Below are 22,902 nucleotides of genomic sequence, written 5' to 3' on the forward strand. Positions count from 1 at the left end.
CTAACGAAAGCGTTTCATCTCTGAGCCAGTAGAGGGAGCGCACATCCAGGCCATCCGAAGCTGGCTCAGCCGAGACTTCAATAGCACCGAGGGCTGGAAGAAGCATTCAACGCGCGATCCTTGAACTTGAATGTGCCTATGCATAGGAGCCTGTTAAAAGCCAAATTCGCGGGCGGATCACGAGATCAGGACATCCAGACCATCCTGGCTAACACGGTGAAACCCTGTCTCTACTAAAAATAAAAAATAAATAAAAAATAAATAAAAAATTAGCCGGGCGTGGTGGCGGGCGCCTGTAGTACCAGCTACACGGGAGGCTGAGGCAGGAGAATTGTGTGAACCCGGGAGGCGGAGCTTGTAGTGAGCTGAGATCGCGCCACTGCACTCCAGCCTGGGCGACAGATGACAGAGCAAGACTCTATCTCAAAAAAAAAAAAAAAAAGCCAGATTCTGGCCGGGCGCGGTGGCTCACACTTGTAATCCCAGCTACTCAGGAGGCTGAGGCAGGAGACTCGCTTGAACCGGGAAGGCAGAGGTTGCAGTGGACCAAGATTGCGCCATTGCACTCCAGCCTGGGTGATGAGAGTGAGACTCTGTCAATCAATCAATCAATCAATCAATAAGGCAGATTCTGAGTCTGTAGGTCTGCCTCAGGACCTGAGTTCCTGCATTGCTTATCAGCCACCAGGTGAAGCCTTCCACCGGCCACACCTTGAGTAGCAAGGTAATAGATACCTTCTCCCGCCCTCTCCCATAGATGGTGGACCTGAGGCCCAGGGAGGATAGACTGCTTACTAGAGGTCAAACAGAAAGACTGCAGTGCCGGGGCTAGAACCCATGACTCCTACAGCTGGTGCTCACTTCGTAGCATCTTCCCTACCCCTCTGACCCTGAAACAGGATTCAGGGAAGAGGATCCCTAAGTGTGGGTGAGGAGTAAGAGACTATACTATCTGCTTTGAATCAAGCTTCTTTATACTCTATTTTTGGTCAAATCACTTCCCTTGCAGAAGTACCAATAGAAATTCAAAGATGAACACAACCAGACTCCAATTCCTTTGGGCCTGGGGGAGCCAAAGTAAAATAGATTTGTTAGTGAAGTTCCTCTTATTTTTGGTTAGTACTAATTTGGCAAGTCATCCAAAGAAAAGCTTACATATAACTTGGTATGTTTTTATGAATGCAAATTATAGCCATAGACTTTCTCCTAAGAATGAAGGTTCTTAGCTTGAATCAGTTTAGATGAAAAATGCCTCCCTTAAAAAATAAGAGCTCCTAAATTCTCACTAAACATGAAATGCAGAGGCAAGTGGTTCTAGGGTTGATTCGGGGAACACAATGAAGTCATCAAGGATTTAGGCTTTCCGTGTTTTTGCTCCATCATTCTCAGGGTGTCTTTAGGGTTATTTCCTCATAGTTACAACATGGCTGCCACAGCTCTGGGAATCACATCACATAATCATATCCAAAAGCAGGTAGAAAAGAGGTTAGCTGCACATACCTTTTTTTAAATAAGGAAAAAGAAGCCCCCTCCCAACTTCCCCTTAAATCTCATTGAACAGAACTGTATTACATGCTCACCTCTAAACAGAAGGTAAATGGGACGTTATCTTGGTTATCTCATGCCAAGCAGGATTGTCCCCCAGCGTGTGCTGTGCAAACAAAGTCCAGGTTCTCTTAGCAAGGAAGAAGGGGATGAGGTGGGAAGGAAAAAGAAAGGGCAAGAAAATCCCTTTTAATTAAGCCCTACACTATCTGCCCCAGTACACTTGTGTTTTAGCTGTGTTTATTCACAAAGTAAGGGTCTTCACATGCTGTGTGAGCAAAGGTCAGGACCAAGGAGGATTTAGTTAAATCTGGAATCTCAGTCAGGGGTTCATACTCTTGAGATAAGGAAAAGTAACCAATGCTGTCTAACAGCCCAGCACCCACACTGGAGTCCCTGGACTTAGCAGATGGAACTTGCTATAATGAGGACCATATGTATTCATTTGCTAAGGCTGCCATAGAAAGTACCACAGACTGGGTGGCTTACACAACAGACATTTATTTTCTCACAATCCTGGAAGCTGGGAGTCTAAGATCAAGATGCCAGCAGGCTTGGTTTCTCCTTGGCCTGTAGAGAGCTGTCTTCTCCCTGTGTCTTCCGCCTGTGTCTGAATTTCCTCTTCTTATGAGGATAGCAATCCTATTGGACTAGGGCCCATCCTAATAACCTCATGTTAATGCAATTACCTTTTTTTTTTTTTTTTTTTTTTAGGCGGAGTCTTACTCTGTCGCCCAGACTGGGGTGCAGTGACATGATCTTGGCTCACTGCAACCTCCGCCTCCCAGGTTCAAGCAATTCTCCTGCCTCAGCCTCCTGAGTAGCTGGGACTGCAGGCCTGCACCACCATGCCCGGCTTTTTTTTTTTTTTTTTTTTTTTTAGTAGAGACAGGGTTTCACCATGTTGGCCAGGCTGGTCTTGAACTCCTGACCTCAGATAATCCACTCACCTCAGCCTCCCAAAGTGCTGGGATTACAGGCATGAGCTGCCACACCTGGCCACAATTACCTCTTTAAAGACCCTTCCTCCAGCTACATTTTGAGATTCTGATGTTGGGACTTCAACATATCAATTTGCAGGTCACACAATTCAGTCCCCCAATTCAGCGAGCATACTTCTCTTTATTTCCTCTGCAAGTCTGACGTGCACCTTGCTTTAAAAGAGATATGATTATCATGCTTCTCTTCCTAATTTTCAAAGGGCTTTCTATCATGAGTGAATGTCAGGTTCCAGTGAATGCCTTCTTGGTGTCTATGGATGTCATCATAGGAGAGTATTTTTTGACCTATTTCTGTGATGTATTCATAGAGTTCCTGTAATCAAACAGTCATGGATCAGCATTCAGAATATATAAAGAAATCCTAAAAATCAATAGGAAAATGACTTTTAAAATCTAGTGTAAATTAGACAAAGGCTATGAACAGACAATTCAGAGGAAGGGCCTGCTTCCTTCTGTGCAGATGGTCATCTTGTGGTATCCTCACATGGCCGAGAGCAGAGAGAGGAAGCTCGCTCTCCTTTCTCTTCCTTTAAGGGCACTTATCCTCTTTATGAGGGCACCATCCTCATGACCTAATTACTTCCCAAATATATCACACTGGGGGTAAGGACTTCAAAAACGTATACATTGGGGGTAAGAACTTCATGTGAACTTGTTGTGGGGGGACACAATTGAGCCCACAACACTGAGTATAAGCCTGAGCACACACCTCGTGCCAGGGGCTGCATGTTCTACCTTTCCCCAACCCCTGTGCTGCCCACGATGAGACAGCGTCCCACTCAACACATCATCACTTTCAAACCAGAAGCAATGTCGTGGTGCTGTGGATTTTCTGGTTATTGACAACAGTGATGGGCACTATCAGAGGTAATTCACATCTTTGCATCCAATGGGAGATAAACTAAATTCCCTGTTGACTTAAAAGGGAGAAACTGAGGCAGAATTAAAAGTAGAGAGTTTTGGGGGGCCAAGTTTGAGGATTGCAACCCCAAAGCATAGATTCAAGTTGCCCTGAGTTACCAACTCTTATTATCAGCAGTTACAAGTGGATTTCTAAAGGCAAAAAAGGGGGACAGGGAGTGGCCTGATGCACAGCTGTTTGTCAGGAATTCTCATTGTTTTTCAGAAATAACATCGATGTGTGGTTGGCTATACATTGTTAAGCTATAGGGTGTGGTTATATGTCTGGTGCAGCATTATTAGGGTAACTTACAGCTACTTGTGGCAATAGTAAGCAGTTTCAAGAAATGGATACTTAGCTCAAGGGAGGAGTAGGATGAGATGACTGTGATGACTGTCTCATCTTTTTTCCTTTTTTTTTTTTTTTTTTTTTTGAGATGGAGTCTCACTCTGTTGCCTAGGCTGGAGTGCAGTGACATGATCTTGGCTCACTGCAACCTCTGCCTCCCAGGTTCAAGCGATTCTCCTGCCTCAGCCTCCTGAGTAGCTGGGACTGCAGGCATGTGCCACCATGCCCAGCTAATTTTTGTATTTTTAGTAGAGACAGGGTTTCACCATGTTGGCAGGATGGTCTCGATCTCTTGACCTCGTGATCTGCCTACCTCGGCCTCCCGAAGTGTTGGGATTACAGGTGTGACCCACTGCACCCAGCTGACTATCTCATCTTACTGTCTCTGGCCCTGATAGTTTAGAAGGACTTACATTTCTCAGATCAAAGTTCTTTTCTTTTCTCATCCCTGTCTCAGGACCTGTATTCTCAGCAATGCCTCTTCTTTCGACTACGATACATCACTGTTTGGAAATGGAACTAGTTGCAACTTAAGTGCCAAGTTCCTGAAGCTATAAACTGCTCCCCATGCTTTTAGATCCTATGTGCAAGCAACAGTGCGTGTTTGTAACGTGTTGTCTGTGATGAAGTGTGGTAGGCTCTGCCTTCACTAGCACAGTGATTTCTATCCAGGGATATGTGTCAGAGGCATCTGAGGAGCATGGATTGGTTTTCTTTCACTGCTTAGACAAATTATTACAAGTTTTGTGGGTTAAAACAACATAGATTTATTGTGCTACAATTCTGAAGGTCAGAAGTTTGAAATCACTTTCACTGGACTAAAGCTGAGGTGTCGGTGGAGCTGGTTCCTTCTGGAGGATCTAGGGGAGGATCCATTTCCTTGCATTTTCCAGCCTCTAGTGTTCACCTCTATCCCACGGCTTATAGCCCTTTCTCCATCTCAAAGTGCATCACTCCAACCTCTGCTTCCATCATCGTACTGCCTTCTCCCCATAGTCAAAACTCCCTCTTACAAGCATACATGCAGTTATACGTATGGCCTACCTGGATAATTTAGATAATTTCCCCATCTCAACATTTTACCTTAATTATGACTGCAAAGTCCCTTTTGCCGTATTAGGGAAAATTCACAAGTCCCAGAGGTTAGCACGTGAATATCTTTGGGGCCATCATTTAGCCTCCTATAGAGCCTAAACATGCTTAGACTCCACTCCCTAAAGATTCTAGTTTAGTAGATGGTGTCTCAGTTTTTGTTTTTTGTTTTGTTTTGAAATGGAGTCTACCTCTGTCGCCCAGGCTGGAGTGCAGTGGCATAATCTCGGCTAACTGCAACATCCACCTCCCGGGTTCAAGTGATTCTCCTGCCTCAGCCTCCCAAGTAGCTGGGATTACAGGCACCTGCCACCATGCCCACCTAATTTTTTGTATTTTTAGTAGAAATGGTGTTTCACCATGTTGACCAGGCTGGTCTCAAACTCCTGACCTCAGGTGATCCGCCTGCCTCAGCCTCCCAAAGTGCTGGGATTACAGGAGTGAGCCACCATGCCCAGCTGCGTCTAGTTTTGTAGGTGCTGTCTCCCTAAAGATTCTAGTTTGGTAGATGGTGTCTAGGCCAGAGGTCTGTATAATCAGGTGTACATTCTACCAGATGTGCACTTGATTACATATGCCTTGGTGTAGCACACAGACTTATTCAAGTCACAGTTATTGTCCATAATGTTATCTGAGTTTTTATTTAGAGTTAGAACAGTGCTATTTTCTTGATGTTGAGATACTCCAACACTGACTGGGCAGCGCCTACATCAATACAATGGTTATCTTGTTGAACCCTCACGTGCTTCCAAAGTAGGTTGTATTCCCTTTTTACAGATGCAGAAGCAGGCTCAGAGATTCTTCTGTCTGCCCAAGGCCACACAGCCAGGGGGACATAGATCCAGAACCCAAACCCAACTCTTGCTCTAGAGCCCTGTGCATCCCACAGAACTTCCTAATGCAGAACAGAGCAGGGGAAAGTAGTACATTACATTACAGGTGCCTTCCCAGGGCACACAAGTCTGTTTTCAACTCCTGCAACCTCCACCATCAATCAGAACTGCTCAAACTATTAGAACCCCAAAGCTCCATCATTCTACTCTTGACACCTGTATGACAATTACAGCCCATCACTACATGATAAGGGAGATTGCAAGCACACTAGCGTGGTTGAAGCAGCAGTCTCTCAGGATTTAAGCTCGACTCTCTTCCCACACAGTTCCTGTCTGAGGAGGCTGCCTCCCCCATATATAGTAGGATGCCTACTTTCAGAAGGCAAGAACACGACTTTAGTCAACTGCTCCCAGGCTACCATGGCAACAAGTGTTCATCCCGGCAGCTGCTCCACACCAGCTTGGCTTTCCACTCTCAAAGTCCTGCTTTAGCATTTTTGGCAAACACATCAGAACCAAGTCACGCTGTGGGCTGCCTTGAGACCCAGGGGACTTTGATTCCCAACTTGTGACTATACAAGTGGACCAACTTGCAGCTGAGAGGCTCTAGCTCTGTAATCAAGGGGCTGTGACATCCTGGACAAGTTTCTCTAGGGCTCAAGTTGCTCATCTGTAAAATGTGCATTTTTAAGCCATGTTTTCCAAGTTGTGGGTAGTGACTCAGTACTTTAATTTCCTATTGTTGCTGTAACAAGTTTGTTTTATGCCATTAAGCTATCTCACAATTCTGGAGGTCAGAGGTCTAAAGTGGTACAGCAGAGCTGTACTCTTTCTAGAGGCTCTGTGGGAAGATATTTTCTTGTTCCCCTACTAGAGGCTGCCTGTGTTTTCTGTGACTCTCTATCATTCCAATTTCTGCTTCCATTGATACATCCGATTCTGACCTTGTTTTTATGTTGAGACAGAGTTTCACTCTTCTTGCTCAGGCTGGAGTGCAATGTCACAATCTCAGCTCACTGCAACTTCCACCTCCCGAGTTCAAGCAATTCTCCTGCCTCAGCCTCCCATGTATCTGGGATTACAGGCGCCCGCCACCATGCCCGGCTAATTTTTTGTATTTTTAGTAGAGATGGTGTTTCACCATGTTGGCCAGGCTGGTCTCAAACTCCTGACCTCAGGTGATCCCCATGCCTCAGCCTCCCAAAGTGCTGAGATCACCGCCATGAGCCACCGTGCCCTGCTGACCTTGTTTTATAAGGACACTTGTGATTAGGCCCACCGGGATGATCTTACCAAGTCAAGACCCTTAGTCACATCTGCAGAGTCCATGTTGCCACGTAAAAGTAATATTCACAGGCTCTAGGGATTAGGATGCAATTCCTAGACATGGATCGGGGGTAGGTGTCATTCAGGGTCAGGAAGCCATTTAAGTGGCCATTTTTTAAAATGCCATTAAAAAGCATGGTACATGAGATTTAGTTATGATATACAATGCAACTCGATAAAGTCACACAGAATTTTGAATCTAAAACTATTTAGCAGAATGCCTTATATCCTTAAAAGCAAGGTCCAAAGAAGGGTTTTGATGAGACAATTTGAGCTTTTGACCCTGTTACTCTAGAAATGCCAGACCCTCTATGTAAAGTAGGTGTGGTTCTTTCCCCACATCAGAGTCTTATCTGTAAGACCTAACCAAAGGATTTAGAAAGCTACCTTTTAAGTCTGTGTGGCAGAACTCTAGAACAGGTGTCTCATGCCTGTAATCCCAACACTTTGGGAGGCCGAGGCAGGTAGGTCACCTGAGGTCAGGAGTTCGAGACCAGCCTGGCCAACATGGTGAAACACCATCTCTACTAAAAATACAAAATTTAGCTGGGCTTGGTGGCAGGTGCCTGCAATCCCAGCTACTGAGGAGGCTGAGGCAGGAGAATCACTTGAACCCAGGAGGCGGAGGTTGTAATAAGCCGAGATAGCACCTATAGAAAACCACACGATGACTAGATAGACATCATGATATTTAACCTCAAGGTTAGATTTTGAAAAACCCAAGAGTATAATGACTGAGCTGACATTTAAATCCAGCCACTAGAAGCTTTCATCACTTTTATTCTTCCTGCCATATGTAGATTTGAAATATTTCCTTGCAAAAATTTTAGACTCAAGTTTTCTAGAATACAAGTGAATTTCCATGTATCTTGAAGGTCTCTAAGAGCTGCAGTATAAAGCAGACACTAGTCATATTGATGACATAATTGCTTAGAATAAGACTGGCTACCCTCAGGAAGAAGGCCTCAGGAGAAGGTCAAGATCAAATGCAGGTAGTGGAAAACTCACTCTAGGCTCAGTTGAATGGTGGAATCTGATTCTTGGAATGTTATAACTGAGCCTTAGGACTCTGGCACTTTAGTATTCCTTTCCCTACCAAAGAAAGATTGCTTGTCTTTAGTTATAAGTGGGAATAACTAAGTCCTTTTAAGCTCAGGAAAGTTGTAAGCTTGAGTGTAACTTGAGTTAGGAATTACCTTGAAGTAGGTTCTTATATTACTTTCTTAGGAACATCTGGTTTCCCTTCCCTTAAAAAAAGGGGGGTGGGATTTATGCCAGTGATCATGGGTAGCTTGCTGGCTTCTTATCCTATGTAAGAGCTTGTAGACTCAAGTGTACCCCCAGAGGCGGGCTATAGCTAAAGCCCTACTGTTGACTGGGAGTGTCAGAGGACTCATGTATTGGGGTTAGAGGATCAGAAGGGGCCAAATGACAGGAAACAATTATACCATGAACTTCCCTATTTGTATCTATATACAAATCCTGCCCAGAGGATTGTGACTAGGTACTGCCTCTACACTGAGGAACGAAAGAAATGATCCCTTGTCATCTAATCTTAATGAGAATGTGGAAGGCAAGAGGCTTATTTTGACTGCTTTATTTAGAAGCCCATTTAGTGATTTGACACAGTCCTTTTCTTGTACAGGTAGTAGATGAAGCCTAGAGTTGCCACCACACCTGCAAAGGCAGCCACAGCAGCTGCAGCTTTGGAACCAACATCTCCAGCAGTCTTGTGCCCTTTGGCGTCCATGGTACCTACAAAAGGAAGCAGACATTTGAGTCTTAAGTATTTTTAAATAAGGGTAAGTTGAAGCCTTACATAAGGCTTCCCAGAGAAGGGGGTAAAACTAAGCCTTCAACAGGCTTATTTCAGAAGTTTGCAATATTGAATAAACTTACCTTGTGAGCCAACCTCCTCCCCTGTTTCACTCCTACTCTTCTCCCCACTGCTCCCACTTGCTTTTAGATCAGATGAGCTGACACCTGGGAAGAACCTGAGAGTTTAGTACAACATATTCATGCTAGTCGATGTGGTTAGCTGTCCCCTGAGAGTATGATCCCACAGGTTGTTTGTTAAGGCTATCTCAGGTAAGGGTATGTGATAACAGGAACAAACTAATACAGACTTAAGTTTGGCCATAGCATGTTAAGATGCACAAGCTCTGACCTAATCCTGCTAGAAACATATCTTAAATCTTTGACTATTATACAAGAAATTCAAGAGGATTTTTTTTTTTTTTTTTTTTGTGGCTGAGTGTGGTGGCTCATGCTTGTAATCCCAGCACTTTGGGAGGCTGAGGTGGGTGGATCACCTGAGGTCAGGAGTACAAGACCAGCCTGGCCAACATGGTGAAACCCTATCTCTACAAAAAATTATAATAAAAGTAGCTGGGCACAGTGGCAGGTGCCTGTAATCCCTGATACTCGGGAGGCTGAGGCAGGAGAATCACTTGAACCTGGGAGGCGGAGGTTACAATGAGCCAAGATCATGCCGTTGCACTCTAGCCTGGGCAACAAGAATGAAACTATCTCAAAAAGAAAAAAAAGAAGTATTCTAGTATGGACTGAGGACAAAACTAGAAATAAACCTATAGATATCCATGAATGAGGATCATGACTAAGGTAGAGCCACGTGGAATCCTAACGGTTCTTTGTACAGATATAAGGTAGATAAGACAGGTTAGAGACCAAGTTCTAGATCAGTAGGTAGAAGATATGATCCCACTCGTGTTGAAGTGATTTCTAGAAGGGTACACAGGAGACTTAATAGAAGCCTACTTCTGGGAGAGACTTAGTCTTTTATTCTTCTATTGTTTAGACTTACCACGGGTACGTAGTATATGTAAACACTGACCGCTTGGCATAAAAAGCTAAAAACTTGAATCCAGGTTTTTAGGTCCATACCTCTGAATGAGGAGTCATCTGACAACAGGAGAATGGGTCCTGGGAGGCTGACTGTCATTTTCTCTGCTTCAGTGGCCCCTGTGGCTAGAGACAGACGATCAAGTTTGTGTTTGGCCTCTGGAATAGTGGTTCGAGAGTTGTGTCAATGGAATGCTTAGAAGTAGCTCCTCTCTGGAATATTTTGTTCATGTGGTTTATCTTGCCTTTGCAGGAGAGGTTATGCCCTTTATTGTAAAACTGGGATGGATTCTTGGGGTCAGGAGTGGTGGCTCATGCCTGTAATCCCAGCACTCTGGGAGGCCGAGGTGGGTGGATCACCTGAGGTCAGGAGATTGAGACCAGCCTGGACAACATGGTGAAACCCTGTCTCTACTAAAAATATAAAAAGTTAGCTGGGTGTGGTAGGGGGTTCCTATAATCCCAGCTACTTGGGAGGCTCAGGCAGGAGAATCACTTCACTTGAACCCTGGAGGCGGAGGTTGCAGTGAGCCGAGATCATACCATCTTACTCCAGCTTGGGCAACAAGAGCAAAACTCTCAAAAAAAAAAAAAAAAAAAAAAAGGATAGATTCTTAAAGAACTTATCTATAGAACTAGACAAGAATCTGTTCATCTTAATCTTAGACCCGTCATATGAGTAAGGTAGACTGGGCCAAGAAGTTTGGACTGGGCCAACGAGAGCTCTGGGCACTAAGTAAAGAATGAGTCCTGTCCTTAAGATCTTCTATTCTGAAAAGTTGATACTTGCTTTGAATTAGACACACAGAAACAGGAATTTGAAGTTTTTACCTCGCCTGTGCCTAGATGACACAGGGCAGGTCACAGAACACAGAGGGGAGTCAGGGGAGAGTCGATTACAGATTAAGGCGCTGCAGTGGAAGTAGACCTGGAGACAGAAGAGAGTTAAATGGAATCGATGCACTAACATTTAACCTGTCCCTGGTGACTTCTGAATCACTTACCAGGCTAGAGAGCACATGGGCTTCTGATACAAAGGCAAAAGCCTTCATGTCAAACCTCTGATAGTGATCAGGATGGGTCACAGAGGAGCCGACTGGATGGAAGGTGGTCTGGTAGTTGTCCAGGTCATATGCACAGCTAGGAGGTACGCACCAGGGAGGGACATCAGTCATATGCATCTTGGAGTCAAATTCAATGTCTGCCCTGATTTAGTCATATGTAATGTCTTCAGGACTATTGCCATGTTTACCTTCTACCAGCACCTTTGTTTTACTCAGCATTTCTTACCTGACCTATGATACCTATGAAATCATAAGTTGTATAGGCTAGTTATATTTTAACTATTTTAGCAGTACCTGTTTGCCAACTATATGAGAAGTACAAATTATATCATTTCAGAAGACACTGGTTTCTTGGCCAGGTGCAGTAACTCACACCTGTAATCCCAGCACTTTGGGAGGCCAAGGTGGGCAGATCATCTAAGGTCAGGAGTCTAAGACCAGCCTGGCCAACATGGTGAAACCCCATCTCTACTAAAGATATAAAAATTAGCTGGGCATGGTGGCAGGCACCTGTAGTCCCAGCTACTTGGGAGGCTAAGGCAGGTGAATCGCTTGAACCTGGGAGGCAGAGGTTGCAGTGAGCTGAGATTGTGCCGTTGCACTCCAGCCTGGGGGACAAGAGTGAGACCTCATCTCAAAAATGAAACAAAAGGCTTAGTAACTGAGCTACCACATCTTCAAGAAAGCAAAGGTGCAGTTTTAGCCAAGTACACACTTCCATAAGAATGACTGAGATCCAGTTGTAGGACAGGACATGGCAGGAGAGCTATGAGGATGAACACCTATGTGTACAAGTGTGTGGCTGCAACCTCAGAGCATCAGTGCTCAGATTCTAGAGTCAGATGGATATTCTAATACACGCTCCATTGTGTAAGTATTGTTTTGAGCTGGTTATTTAGGCAGCAAGCTAGGGTTTCTTCATGAAAGATGAAGACTAGTATAACTAGTGGATGTGGAATACATAGCACTGTGCCTGGCATATGGTAGTTGTTCAACAGATGGATAGAGGCTAGAGATCAGTCTTTCCAGTTGATCAACACCATAGTAGAGTCAAACTTTCTGGGGCTTTGGAACTCATTCCTTAAGATTCAAGAGGTGATTGGAAGGCAGCACGTGGCCAAGTGTGGTGGTTCATGCCTGTAATCCCAGCACTTTGGGAGGCCAAGTTGGGTGGATCACCTGAGGTCAGAAGTTCGAGACCAGCCTGACCAACATGGCAAAACCCTGTCTCTACTAAGATTGCAAAAATTAGCTGGGCTTGGTGGTGTGCCCCTGTAATCTCAGCTACCCAGGAGGCTGAGGTAGGAGAATTGCTTGAACCCGGGAGACAGAGGCTACAGTGAGCTAAGATCACGCCACAGCACCCCAGCCTGGGTGACAGAATGAGACCCCATCTCAAAACAAAACAAAAAAAAACAGAAGGCAGAAGAGTCCCGATTAGAAAACAAGGACTAAATCAGGATCTCACATGACTGAATGCCGCTCTAAAGCCCAAGAGGGCTTATTCCCATTACTGGCAAATTTTGATGGATTAGCTGGGTAACCTGATAGTACAGGGAGTACCTACCCATCCACGACAATGTTCCACTGGGGGAAAGAGTCTGGATCCATGGTGGATGTCGCCCAGCAATCATCTAAGACCAGCTTGATGTTGGGGTCATCCCTGTTTAGGACTCTCACTTCCATGTAAATTGGTTGGCGGAGGAATCTCACTAGAGGGTACTCATTTTCCCCATAAGGTTGTTGGTAGGAATTATCTGAAATTGAATGGTATTCAAGTAATTAATGGCTGCAACACAGATTCATAGGTCATCACCGCTCCATTAGTCTGGCAGTATCAGGATGTTCATTTTAGGGAGAAGTTTGAGATTATTTAAGCAATTTCACAGACTGCAATCTCTTACCTGGGTAGCTTTGCAGGATCAAGGTAAATGGACCCAACTTCACTGAGGCCACTGGAGGAGTAAGGCTTTCAACGTTGATGTTTAGTAGCATGTCATTCCTGCTATAAGAACACTTCACTGTCATTCTGTAAGAGTTTGGAGGGAAGGTAGGTACAGAAAAATTTCAGGTTAAAAAATTGCTTGAGTTTAAACTAGAGCTTAAGAGTCAAATAGCAATTTTATCTCACCTGAACTCACTGTCTCTAGAAATTTTGCTTGGAGGAAAATCCGTCCAGAGAGCATGTATTTCATTTTCATAGATGACTTTATCATCTTCGAACTTAAATGTCAGAGAAAGTGGGTTAGCAGCCAGTTATGTCAAAGATGAGACTTAACCTCATGCCATCTGCCAGTACTAACCTTATATCTCGTCCCACATCCATTCAGGGGTATGTGGAACCGTACCAGCCCCTGAGACTGAGCCTCAAAGACAGGCTGGCAGGATGAGTTTCCCACCCTCAGAGTACCCAGGTCAAGAGCTGGTTGTGTTTGGTAGCTGTAGACCTCGATGTCCATAAACCCATCCTGGGTGCACAGCTCCCCTGTAACTAGACAGCGGTGAAAGTTTAGAGATAATAAGTTTGTCTGCCCTGTGATACTGTCATCTCCCAACCTGATATGCTACGAGGGAGAAATTCTAATTTAGCAGGAGGCATCAGAATTTGTCTTGAAGTCTTTGTGAGGGAACCTTGATCAGCAGCTTGAATTACAAAGGGAGCTGAAGTTGATTGTTCTGTATGAGAGTAGGACTTTTCATCCAAAGGAGGGACCAGTAGATGTAGGAAGAAGTGCTATATGGTATAAGACCAGTGAGAATCCTGATGAAGGGCAGGAGTTGACTTAAGGTTAAACTTAATGTGGCTTTAAGTACAGCGCCTATGTTATTGTATCCTTTCTTTGTATACTCACAAATCCTGAGTAGTTTGGGGAGAAACTGAGGCAGGAACTGGTTTTCCTATTTGATCTGACCTGTGCAGATCAGATTAAACAGAAGCACATGGTGGAGGCAATGCTAAGAGATATTCACTCTATTTAAGAATTTGTAGGAATTTTGGGGTGGGGGGGACTTAAACTTTTAATTCTAATTAGAAGTTTGAACATTCTTACCTAGATGTCAGGTTCAGGCTCCTAAGCCAAAATATCTAGATTACTTAACCATGGAGCAGTTACCATAAAACCTACCTATGTAGGGGTCTTAAAAATATCATACTTAGGACCCCATCATAGCCGCTAGACTGTTTCTAATCTGATGAGTCTTTAGTTTCTTCAGTCTATAAGCAATACCTCAGAATCTCACCTCTATACATTTGCCCACATGTACAAGAGCCAAGGGAGAAAAAAGGTAGAACATGATTTTAATAAAAGGTCTTTACCTATAGAAACTGGTGACTCACAGAGACACTCAGGATAGATCACCATGGATACTGTCTCTGGCTGAAGGAGAAAGGTCAGCTTGAGTGAAGCTAAGTAGAACTGATGGAGTAGGCATTTTTCAGATAACTGAAATGAGAAAATGTCAATTACCAGCCACAGCCTGTTGGGGCCTGGAACTGTCACAGGGAGGCAGGAAGAAAGGCCACTGAATACTTGCAGGACATACTCCAGACTTATCTGGGCTCCCTTTAAACCAAAACAAGAGAGACCCTATCACTTCCTCAGATCTGGATGTATCCCCAGGCAGATTTATTGCTTTAAACTCATGCCCTGGAGTACCCAGCACTGTATTCTTCGTACGAGGCACTAAAGCTTGAATTAGCAGATCAAATTCCAAAGAATAGTGGAATCCTCTGCCAAGCCGGGTCTGAGTCAAAAGGACTCTACAGATGTCATAAAATGGTATTGCATAACGTGTGCCCCCAACCTAAGATTCTCTGGTATCCCTGGCAGTTCTAGTGAAGACTAACCTCAACAGCAACAGTACGGGACCCTTTTGTTTAGATCAAGGTGTCCTGTTTGTTGACCAGGACAGATTCATCATTAGGTATTTGACAAGTAGTTGCTACTACTCAGTTGGGGCCTTAGACAGTTTTAAGACTTAGAAAGACTTAGACGATTTTTCATGACAGAAGTTAAAGAGGTTTTGTGTTAGAGAATGAACTTCAGTTACTTCATATTTCACTTATACAAGATGATCAAATGAGGCCTTCTGGAGTTTGAATCTGTTATGTGGGCAATTAGAGCTCACGGGCAAGTTATCAGCCATATCAGGACTACCCACGAGAGTATACTTCAAGTCAGGACCTGGTGGAGGTCAGTGGTTGACAATTGAACATACTTTCATTTTGAGCAGAGTTTTGCTGAAATGTAATTTCATGCCATTCGTTGCTTCTAGATCAATTCCATTGTCATGCAGCTGGCTCACATCAATGTTCTGGTTTTCAAAGCTCACAGACTTCAGCTTCCCAGGAAACTCTGGTATGGTGAGAGTCATGTGTGTGGCATTGCAGGTCACAGGATCTAGAAGGAATGACGACAGAATGCCCATTACCAGCCTTGATTAAGCTTCTAGGACAATGTCTCCCACACTGAGGTTGCAGCTATCTGGGACCTTACCTGGTACACAAATAGCTTGTGAGGAGAAGATCACCTTCTGTCCAGGAGATATAAATGTAAGCTTCAGAGACACCATGTAGAGATGACTGTTACCTTGCTAGGGGGAGAAATAACAGTGATCTTCAAAAACATTGGTTACTTGAATCTGTAACCAGTAAGAATCATCTTGGCAAGTATATATCCAAGTAATGGGCACTACTTTGACACAAGTAGGATTTAAGCATTTGTCTAATGACTAATTTGTCTAATCTGGAGGTATATTAGTTTTAACCTTGTTCTAACATCTGGAAGAATGTTGTCTAGATCACCTATAGCCAGTCACTTCTAGGCAGATAAGATCTGTCCTTACCCCATGTGACTGTTTTAAAGTAGCAGCAGCCAGACAATGTTTTCAAGCCTCAATCCATTTGTGTTCTTACTGGGAGATAGGACTGTTCTTGAAGTGGTTGGCATTTGAGCACTTACATGTCAGGACCTGTCTAAGTACTTTAGGAGACTAATTCATTTAGTGCAGTGTTGAGACTATTGGCCTGGAAAGCACCAATACTTGCTATAAAACAATATAGGACAATGACAACCCAAACAGAACCCTTTAACCCATAAAGCTTTTAGGAATATGCTCGTTCTATGTTATGCTATAGATTTAAGATTATGGGAAAGAGACTAGATTGAGGTAAGGATTATGTCTATTTTTGAGAAATGGTCTCGCTCTGTTGCCTAGGCTGGAGTGCAGTGGTACAATCTTGGCTCACGGCAACCTCTACCTCCTGGGTTCAAGTGATTCTCCCACCTCAGCCTCCTGAGTAGTTGGGATTATAGGCATGTACCATCTCACCCAGTTAAGTTTTTGTGTTTTTAGTAGAGACAGGGTTTCACTATGTTGGCTGGGCTGGTCTTGAACTCCTGACCTCAAGCGATCTGTCTGCTTCAGCCTTCCAAAGTGCTGGGATTACAAGCGTGAATACCCAGGGAAGCGTTTGGCACTTGATAGGCATTAAAATGCTTGAATGGATTGTATTATAAGTTAATGTGAAGACATGGTTGAGATCATGCTTGGATTTAGGAATACTGGCCTGTGCTTTGGTGGTACAAAGCCAGACTTCCACACCTACCACATAGTGAGTCACTCCAGTGGCATTGAATGGCACATGGAAGGTCATCCTGTGGTTGTCAATCAAGAGGCTGAAGCCTTCCTTCATGGCCTCTGGTAGGGTCAGAGTTTTGGCTCTTGCACCATCGCCAACCTCAATGCTCCATCCCATCTGAACTTTGGTCCCCTGAAGTCAAAAAGCTTTGTTTAGAGGGCTGGTGCTCCCTTAACCAAGTCTCTGGTAGTCTAACAATTTATCAGGTTAAAGGTAATATCACCTTTAACATAGAATTAAAGGTTATTAAGGTCTGATTTTTAAAATTTGCTTTCATACCTTACTGTCGTCAGCCAAGCTAGAGAAGACCCGTGGCAAGGAAAACTGGAAGAAAAGAATTGTGATGTAAGACTTTGATTTGGAGGTAGATGTTTCCGAATTCATGCCAGAAATTGCTGTGTGGTTGTCACACCTAAAGGCCTGCTTGTGGGATGCAGTGGAAGAAGCACATGAACCCTGACTGTGCCCTTAGATGTCATTATACTTCTTTGAACTTCTGATCCCAAGAGGCAGATGGAAGATCTAAGCTCCTTTCCAGTTGTAAGTTGGGACACTTTTTTCCCCCCGGAAATAGAATGTCACTCATCACCCAGGCTGGAGTGCAATGGTGCAATCTCAGCTCACTGCAACCTCCGTCTCCTGGGTTTAAGCGATTCTTCTGCCCCAGCCTCCCAAGTAGCTGGGATTACAGGCATGTGCTACTATACCCAGCTAGTTTTTTGTATTGAGTAGAGATGGGTTTTCACCATGTTGGTCAGGCTGGTCTCAAACTCCTGACCTCAGGTGATCCACCCGCCTCAGCCTCCCAAATTGCTGGGATTACAGGCATGAGCCACTGTGCCTGACCAGGACCATGTTCTTAAATGTTCAGCCTTTCACCAATGTCCATAGAAATCAGGTACTATGTAAAAGCCATGCAGTTCTATCATTGTTATTGAGTTGCTTTTATGTCAGTGTTATTTTTAGTTGTCCATTGTTGACATTAGCCATGTTAGACTCTAAACCCATGAAGATGTGATTGGGTCGTTTTGTTCACTTATTGTATCTTAGCATCTAGGGTAGGGCCTTGAACATGGCATGTATTCCATTTGTCAGATGATTAGTGTGAGTACAACTACCAATAAAACCCTATTGCCATGCATTATGTGCCAAGTACCACATATATACTCTCAGTCAATTCTTAGAGCCACCCTGAGGTGAGCATTATTGTCCCATCACGTTGGACTTGGAAACAAAGCCTCAGGGTAAAGTTAAACCTCATCACACAGAAAATTAGCAAGTACAGGATTAAATCGTGGTCTGATTTCTAAGCCCAGCCCTGGTTAGATCATCATCATATTCCCCCTGCAGTAGCCATACACCCCAAGCAGTCAGCCCATTTCACTCACGGACATGAAATCCTTCTGGCAGATTGTAGATGCTGAAAGCCCCTGGGTCTCTTCTACTTGCATAGCTGGACAGAAGAACTGATACGTGACAGCTCCTTGTCTTAAAGCAGCACTGTCATTCATGACTCTGATGGTCATCTGGTGTCCACCATGCTGTGTACAGATAGCATAGTGGGAACAGAGTAAGTGCTATACCCCCATGGGATTCTAGAATACCATCTGACCCATCTGAGTGGGAAAACCCTTAAAGTTACCAATACCACAAGTGCTGGAAGGTACCTCATTCCTGTACCAGGAGACTAGCTAGCCCATTGTAATCTGCTAGTGAAGACTCATGCTGATAGGCCAGTTTTAGCATCAGGAAATGGAGTTCAGTTTCTATTTCTCTTATGTGTACCCTATGTCTCAGTACCATGGTCCTGGCTGAATGGGGTTGGTATGGGGCTTCTACCCAGGTTATCTGAATACTTGTTAAGCACCTAAGTAGCTGCCATTGTGCTGGGTAGAGCTACCCTTGCTATTACCCCTGACCTTAGGAAACTCAGTCTAAAAGCAGGGGTCAGCCAACGTTTTTCCATTATGTATTAGCAACAGTTTTAGACTCATGTGAGCCACATGAAATCCATAGCATGTTTCCTTAAAAGAACTTTAAAAAAGATAAAAGCCAGCTGGGCATGGTGGCTCATTGCCTGTAACTCCAGCACTTTGGGAGGCTGAGGCAGACTGACTGCTTGAGCTCAGGAGTTCAAGACCAGCCTGTGCAATATGGTGAGACTCCATCTCTATGTATATATTAAAAACACACACACAAAAGTTAGCTGGGTGTGGTGGTATGTGCCTGTGGTCTCAGCTACTGGGGAGGCTGAGGTGGTACTGAGACATAGGGTAGGGGTTGCAGTGAGCCGAGATTATGCCACTGCATGCCAGCCTGGACAACAGCAAGACCCTGTCTCAAGAAGATTAAGAAGATAAAACCCATTCTTAGTTTGAAAACCAAAGAAAAACAAAAACAAAAACAAAAAACAAAAAAAACCCCATGAACTAGGTACAGTGGTTCATGCCTATAATCCTAATGCTTTGGAAGGCTAAGGTGGGAGGATCCCTTGAGGCCAGAAGTTTGAGGCCAGCCTGGACAACATGGTGAAATCCCCATTTTGACAAGACAAAGATTAGACAGGCATAGTGTTACATGCCTGTAGCCCCAGCTAGTTGGGAGGCTGAGACGGGAGAATCCCTTGAGCCCAGCAGTTGTAGGCTGCAGTGAGCCATGACTTCAGCCACTACTTTCCAGCCTGGGCTACAGAGCAAGCCTGCCTCAGGAAGAGACCATGGACTGCATTTGGCCATCCACAGGTTATGGTTTGCAGACCCTTGGTCTAAGGGAATGTGACTCTAAGACCTCTAATGTTGAGAAGGTCTGTTTTAGGAGGAAGTTATCATATTTTTCATGAAGGACCTATGATTACTTCATTGATTGATCATAGAGGGCTTTAGGGGACCAGATGACTTACAGTTCAAGCCTGTTTACAGAGTAGGGTCTAAGACTATCTGTATAAAGCTTAGACTGCTGACCACCTGCATCGTAATCAGATGGTATAGACTGTTAGATATGCAGATTCCCAGAACTCACCCCAGGCCTATGTCCAACTAGTCAAATCCAAACTTTCCAAATTACAACTTGCTAGCTTCTGCTTAGACAGGTTGCTTTTATTGCTCCTAATATTCATGATTGGGCAATACTGTTGCTTGGCAATAGAAAAACCCTTACTGCTTAGCTGCTGTTTGCCTTTTAACACCTGTTTCTATAGGTCAGATTTCTATTTCCTAGCACCAAAATAGCCTTCCATCTCATGTGGGGGTTCACAGATCAAAATAGCTCGTGTTTCACCATTTGTTATATCCAGGTTCTGCACCAGGTCTTAATCTGTAGATCATTAGTCTTTATTACCCCTATGGAGCAGGCACCATTACTCTCATCTTCTAATGGGCAAACAGGCTTGAAAGGGCTCACTTGCTGGAAATTACACCGAATTAGTGGTAGAGCCAGGGCTCAAGGGCTCAAGTACTTGAATGCCAGGGTTTCTCATCCTCAACACTGACATCTCAGTCCTGGTAATTCTGTTACGGGGAGGAGACTTGGGTAATGTTGGTTGTCTGCCAGCATCTTTGGCTTGTATCCATTAGATGCCGGTAACAGCTCTTCTACCCTCTGTTGTGATAACCGAAGGTGTTTCTAGATGTCGTCAAGTGTCCCCTGGACAGATTCCCCCCACCCTCCTCCAGACAGTTTTGCCCTTGTTGCCCAGGCTGGAGCGCAATGGAGCAATCTCAGCTCACTGCAAACCTCCGTCCCCTGGGTTTAAGCGATTCTCCTGTCTCAGCCTCACAAGTAGCTGGGATTACAGGTGTGTGCTACCACACCCAGCTAGTTTTTTGTATTTTTAGTAGGGATGGGGTTTCACCATGTTGGCCAGGCTGGTCTTAAACTTCTGACCTCAGGTGATCCACCCGCCTCAGCCTCCCAAAGTGCAGAGATTATAGGCGTGAGCCATCACACCTGGCCTAGACAGATTATAATAGAAAAGAAGAGCCACACACGAGACACCACCCCCTTTGTTGAGAGCCACTGCTTTACTCTGAAGAGTAAGTTCTTAGCCAAGTTTACTACCAGTAACTCTTAGGTTACTGTGTACTTCCCCAAGAACTGCTCAAAGCAATGACTTACCACTCTCCTGGTACAGTTATCATAGGTAGCCCTCAGGGTGAGCTTTTCTGGGTCCAGGATGTAAGTGCAGTTTGGCATGTCGAGACCAAGAGGATCTGCCAAGGCCAGAGCAGATTAGACAGGATGGCTGAGTACATTTCAGTGATAGTCCAAAGCTACAGAGTGTCAAGACCACCAGTCCATTTCTAAGGCACTTCAGTCCCTTCACTTCCGCTCCAACTTGGTGATAGAACTTGAGCTTTGAGATGGTATGACTTGCAGCCAGAGGCTTCCCGGAGATGCTGACATAAGACACACTTTCGAAGACAGACAGGTCTTCCATGCTGTGTGGCTTCATGCAAATCATGTATCCCCATGGCATCATGGGAGTTGGATGCCTTTGCTGCAGGAGTTTGGGTACTCTGTTCCCCAAACAGGATTGACCTAAGCCAAATGCTGTCTGCTAATCAGGACTATGAGGAGATAACACACATTACCTACCCACCACAGATGCATGCCATTTCTTGGTGCCAGGACTGCTTGGGAACTCCACCGTTATTCCCCTTTCATCGCAAGTGACAGTGCCTAAGGAGCAAAGGAAGCATTTGGGGGCTTTGAGTCATGAGTGATGTGACTCCTACAAAAATGTATAGCCTCCTCTCAGATGGGAGGGATTCCAGATGAGGGAGGCAAGAATTGTCCCCTACCCTGGGAGAGCTCACAAACAAGTGACCAAGACAACAATACAATATACCAAGAACTGTAAGGAAAATATCAGGCACCCAGGGCTTTTGAAGTGTTCCAGGAAGAAGCCCAGGTTCGGGTTGACAAGCAGGTCTGTAGGAGCCAGGTCAACACCTTGACAGTGGAGCAGATGGAGGCAGGCCCGAAAAACTGACAAAAGCTTTGTCAACAGGTTTTGCAAATTGATGTTAAACGAAGTCCTGGGTAAGTCCCAGGACTTTTTTTTTTTTTTTTTTGAGACAGAGTCTGTCTGTCACCCAGGCTGGAGTGCAGTTGCGTGATCTCAGCTCACCTCAACCTCCACCTCCCAGGTTCAAGCGATTCTCCTGCCTCAGCCTCCCAAGTAGCTGGGATTACATGTGCCCACCACCACCCCCAGCTAGTTTTTGTATTTTTGGTAGAGACAGGGTTTCACCACATTGGCCAGGCTGGTCTCAAACTCCTGAGCTCAGGTGATCCACCTGCCTTGGCTTCCCAAAGTTCTGGGATTACAGGCGTGAGCCACGGTGCCTGGCTGCATTTTTTAATTTTTTTTTTTAAGATCAAGTTTTGCCCATTATCTGCTACTCTGCAGCCTCTGGCTCAGGTGAACGTCAAGTGAGCAGCTCCAGTTTTGCCTGTTATATCGATGTTTTCCTTAAGCATGAGTTTGTGTTTGAAGATTGCTGCTCCTAAAGATGAGGGCTTAGTGTGGTGGTTTGCTGTTCTGTGGACACCATAAAGCTTGAGGCAGTGAGGGATTGGAAGGCAGTGCAAGTGTTTTTTTGAGTTTTCATGTAGCAGGTATAGTGAGTCTACAGGTTAGCAGAAGAAAGATCCAGTAACCTGATCAAGGTAATAAAGGGGGTGAATGGAGGTTGTCTGAGCCAGGCCTGTGTTTCTTGGCTGGCTAGGCCTTCCAGCTGCAACCTGTTTTCTCTGCTAAGAAGACTTCCGTCACCCAAGAGACATACCTGGAAAGGCAGGATTTACCAACTGAGAAACATCTATGGAGTTGACTGAAGTCACAAGGGCGAAGAAGAGAGAAATCGACCTGTAGGTGCTGGAAAGAGACAGGGAGATAGTCAAGGAAGAAAGGACTTCAACAAACAAAACTACCATACCCCCTCCCTCCACTTCCAGAATTACTCACCTCCAGCCTGCATTGAACCAACCCGAGGGACTCCAAGAGCCTCCTCTCTGCCTGCATGCCATAGCAGAAGGCACTACCAGATCAGCTAGGTAGAGGGTAGGCTGCTCTGTGTTTTTATAGCATGAAGCCAGCCGCATCCACGCCCTCTCCCCATTGGGGGCACCTGAATCTTCTCCCATTCTCCCAGCTGAAAGGGAAGGATTGGGGAAGGAAGTGGCCGCTCTGATTCCCGACAGCTTGCGCCGGGTATTCTGCCAGCTGCCCCTGTGGGCCAGGCATGAAATCAGAGTTTGCTGAAATCAGCTCCAGGTGAGTGAATTG

At 44.8% G+C, this 22,902-nt stretch overlaps 1 protein-coding gene across 2 annotated transcripts; it reads right to left on the reverse strand.

Moving 5' to 3' along the window:
• Positions 1-8,628: 8,628 nt before the first annotated feature.
• ZP2 (zona pellucida glycoprotein 2) lies at positions 8,629-22,670 on the reverse strand. Of its 2 annotated transcripts, none has more exons than XM_054453426.1 (19): positions 22,582-22,670; positions 22,403-22,491; positions 21,207-21,290; positions 20,727-20,821; positions 18,002-18,154; positions 16,893-16,937; positions 16,581-16,745; positions 15,469-15,565; positions 15,191-15,372; positions 14,289-14,415; positions 13,276-13,463; positions 13,104-13,195; positions 12,877-13,001; positions 12,540-12,729; positions 10,913-11,048; positions 10,740-10,836; positions 9,951-10,034; positions 8,946-9,029; positions 8,629-8,801 (listed from the first exon to the last, which is right to left on the reverse strand). In XM_054453426.1, the coding sequence occupies exons 1-19, from the start codon at positions 22,641-22,643 to the stop codon at positions 8,659-8,661; spliced, it is 2,238 nt and encodes a 745-aa protein (XP_054309401.1). In that variant the 5' UTR covers positions 22,644-22,670; the 3' UTR covers positions 8,629-8,658. The 2 variants fall into 2 exon arrangements, with proteins under 2 accessions (XP_054309401.1, XP_054309400.1); XM_054453425.1 differs by having other exon boundaries at positions 9,951-10,067.
• Positions 22,671-22,902: the final 232 nt, after the last annotated feature.

The sequence above is a fragment of the Pongo pygmaeus genome, chromosome 18 (genome assembly GCF_028885625.2).
Source record: "Pongo pygmaeus isolate AG05252 chromosome 18, NHGRI_mPonPyg2-v2.0_pri, whole genome shotgun sequence".
Classification (NCBI taxonomy): Eukaryota; Metazoa; Chordata; class Mammalia; order Primates; family Hominidae; genus Pongo; species Pongo pygmaeus.

Bases quoted from the DNA above. Each gene is read 5' to 3' on its own strand.
- ZP2 (XM_054453425.1), bottom strand. From the start codon at position 22,643: ATGGCATGCAGGCAGAGAGGAGGCTCTTGGAGTCCCTCGGGTTGGTTC. The intron at 16,746-16,892 runs GTATGAAAGCAA...TTTTGACTTCAG, and splicing joins GCTTGGCTGACGACAGTAAG to GGGACCAAAGTTCAGATGGG. The intron at 13,464-14,288 runs GTAAAGACCTTT...ACCGCTGTCTAG, and splicing joins TGAGTCACCAGTTTCTATAG to TTACAGGGGAGCTGTGCACC.